The sequence below is a fragment of the Pundamilia nyererei genome, unplaced genomic scaffold (assembly GCF_000239375.1).
Source record: "Pundamilia nyererei isolate P.nyererei 1_Seehausen unplaced genomic scaffold, PunNye1.0 scaffold00047, whole genome shotgun sequence".
Taxonomy (NCBI): Eukaryota; Metazoa; Chordata; class Actinopteri; order Cichliformes; family Cichlidae; genus Pundamilia; species Pundamilia nyererei.
In genome coordinates this window covers 2570914-2574538 of record NW_005187448.1, presented here as the reverse complement: position 1 = coordinate 2574538, position 3625 = coordinate 2570914, and the positions used below count along the sequence as shown (strand labels likewise).

The window sequence follows — 3625 nt, the reverse complement described above, 5'->3', positions numbered from 1 at the left end:
TCTCCAACAATCTGAGTTGGTCTCCAACAATCTGAGTTGGTCTCCAACAATCTGAGTTGGTCTCCAACAATCTGAGTTGGTCTCCAACTCTTCCCCTTCTGCTTCACTTTAACCACCTTGTTTACTTTATTTGTAGGATCCAAATGCAACATATTTACTTTGTTTTTGTGTTTTTTATTCAATTTAAAAATGCCCTCAAACTTAATACTTTATCTTTAGTTTGTGCCACCTATTTCCTTGTTGCTATGGTGAATCCTAGTATCAGAGCTCCCCTGATAATCGCTTTCTTCTCTCTGCCCAAAACTGTTCTGGAACCAAAACTCAGAGTTGCTCATCTCAGTCAGTTTGACCTGCTTCCTCAAATAGGATCCTGCTTTGCCATTTTTACTGTGGTTATTCTATTATTGATTGCTTTTGTTTATACAGGGTTGGTTTGCAGGTAGAAACCTGGCAGTGTCTCAGGTAATCACCAAATATGTACTCTGGGTGGATGATGATTTCATCTTTACTGCAAACACCAAGTTGGAGAAGATGGTGGACATCCTAGAAAAGACCACCCTGGATCTGGTAAGACAATGCAGTTGTTTTTGTTTGTTTGGTTGTTTTGTTTTGTTTTTAAAGTGAGCTTAAAGGAGTGGCCTGAAACTTCATGCAAATATGCAAACTAGTAATTAGAAAAGCAAAGCGCAATGTCACTGTGCCCTTACAATCTTTGATTATGAGCAGAATATTCAGTTGTTGCTGAAAGAAATGTAATCACTAGAATTACCGTTTTACAAGATTAACTTGTAAAATACAAGTTAAGTTTTCGTGTCATAATTTTCTGCCACTGTATGTTTCTATTTATTCATTCATTTATTACTTATAGTCAGGAGCAGAAGGGAAATGGTGACTGTGTTTTACAGTTTCCTGTTAGCCGCCTGTCACAAAAGCTGTTGTGGCTTTGGGTCTGCCAGACCTCTTCCTGTCAGTTTGTCCCAGTTTCTGAGTCCCTTTACTTGTACTCACGCACACGTTGACTTTCCTTGCAAAGTCTCTGTGGGAAAGATTTTTTTTTTTTTTTTTTGCTAGCAACACACTACTTTCTGCAGTACAATACTGTTCAACTGCTCACGAGCGTATGGTACCACAGTGTGTTTCAACACTGCTTTTATGCAGACAGAGGGGGTTTGTAAGTAATCCAGAAAAGCTGGAAAACCTGTAGCAACTTGTAGCACCAGCTTTCAAAGCTTGATCAACCTCCATTGCTGCAGAACAGCTTTAAATTGTTATCCCATTTTGTGTTCCCTGAAAAGGCCTTTTTGTATAATTCTGAAATGTACATTATTTTTCAGTTTTGAGTAACCTTACCTTTTTTCTTTTTTTTTTTCCCTCCTTTAAACCTCTGACAGTTCACCACTGACCTTTGTACCATTTCAAGCTATTCACTGGGCTTCATGACACAAATTGCAATAAATAACGGGAAAAATTGGAGTATGCTACAACTTTTGATGGATAATTTGTATATTTGACACATTTTGTCCTCTTTGTCCACGGTGTTCTACCATGCAGGCAACGAATGCAAACAATGTAATTGTGTGTATGCCGGCTTGCACACATACGCGAGAGGCACGAGAGTTCTTCTTTACTGATGTTTACTGTGCTTCTCTTAATGTACACAGGTACACCGTAGAACTGGTGAATGCATATGTACAAGGAAATTATATTTCAGCAAACATATTGCAATATAAAATTCACAAAATATAAACAAACATACCACTTTGGCCTGCAAGTAGACAAACGGTGTATTTGGAACTTAGGACTTTTTATTTCTTCTTTGACATTCACCATGAGCAGCTTCTGACCTTTTTTCCCAAAACAGGAAGTGACCTCTGCCCTTACCTTAAACTTAGAAAACTTTAACCGATTATTTACCATGTATCAAATTAACAGTACACCAATCTGGTATGCAAATAATAATAATATATTATCATGCTGTTTACAACTACATGAATGTACTAATTGCTGTGATTTATTACTGTTACTGAAGGTCCGCGGCTCCGAACCGTAGTAAAGGGACCTCTGGCTAATACGTCGGGCTCGTAGCCGAAAACTAGCTTTACTTTGTTGTCTGGGTCAACTTTGCTATTGTGACCAAGTGGTCGGCGGGGTTATAAACAAAATAATAAACTTGACAACGCCACCTAGGGGAATTGCACCCCCAGGACATATATTTAAGATAAATAGATAAAAGGAATAACAGGACTCCGCACAGATTCAAGGATGCACACTGAGGCAGGTTGGCTTCCAATACTAAAACAGTTTTATTTATAGAATGATATAGATAGTTATAGAATTTATTTAAATGAATGAGAAGACATGTGTAGAAAACTAAATAAGAACCTTTATACACACACACACACACACACACACCTTTATCACTGTAACAAGTATAACGAAATTAATTGCAGTGTCAAAAGAAAGTTTAAGTATAATTACAAAAGAATAGAATAAAAAAGTAGAGCATGATATTCAGTAATAATAAATAGAACCTTATTGCACATAAACACTATATCACAGGATGTCATCCATTGCACTATTTGCCAGTGTGAATTGTAGGTGATTACTTGTGATTCAAAGCCCTAACAGCTAGAGAGTAGAAACTGCTATCTAGTCTATTAGTCTTTGTTCTGATGCTCTTGTATCTTTTGCCTGATGGCAGCAGTTCAAAAAAGATTATGAGTGGGGTTTGAGGAGTCTTTTATATTTCCTCCTTTCCTGAGACAGCAGAAGCGGTTGAGTATATCCAATGATCCCCTGGGCAATATTTACAATCCCCTGAACTTTTTTTTTCCTGCGCTGTCGTGTAGCTGGAAAACCACAGAGGGAGTAGCACAGGATGCTCTCAATAGAAGAACGATAGGACCATAATGGAAGGCCTTAGTCATCACATGCTTAAACTCATCATATATTTTTGCATATGCTGAACAGGCAGTCAGACATGCTGTAACTGTGGGGTAGAAAATAGCATGAACACCATACAGCAGGGGTCTCAAACTCCAGTCCTCGAGGGCATGGAAAAGTTGCATGACACTGGCCCTTGAGGACTGGAGTTTGAGGCCCCTGTCATATGGAATATGACAGGTGTGGTTGAACTGCATGAAGACTCTGAAGTTTCTCTTCTCTTCTGGCAGGACAGGAATGTGGCCTTGTCCTGTGAGCCACTGTAAGGATGTACTTAGAGTAGAACTGGACTGTCACCGGCCTCAGGCTCTTCACCCATTTCAAAAACAAAGCAGTCATTTAGATAAAATATTAGATATTGTTTACCTGTAAATGCACAAAGTAAATTTAGAAATGTAATTATTTTCAAGAATGAACAAGCACTGATAGTGTAATCTACAGCTGTGGCCAAACGTTTAGAGAATGAGAAGTGTTGTTTGCTTATTTACAAAGTTTGCTGTTTCAGTGATAGTTGTATACAGTGTTGGGACTAACGCGTTATTAAGTAACGCGTTACAGTAACTACGTTATTATTGCGGTAACGAGCACAGTAACTAGTTATTATGCCAAAATCAGGAACGCGTTACTCGTTACTGGGATTTAGATAGGGTCGTTACTCGTTACTTCGTGTGGTGGCTATCGC

General features: G+C 38.5%; 1 protein-coding gene across 1 annotated transcript in view; it reads left to right on the top strand.

Moving 5' to 3' along the window:
* Positions 1–3625, top strand: part of b4galnt1a (beta-1,4-N-acetyl-galactosaminyl transferase 1a) — a 14524-nt gene that overhangs the window by 4987 nt on the left and 5912 nt on the right. The window contains exon 9 of the mRNA XM_013910738.1: positions 427–567. Coding sequence (XP_013766192.1) covers positions 427–567 — 141 coding nt within the window. The remainder of the gene's footprint in view (positions 1–426; positions 568–3625) is intronic.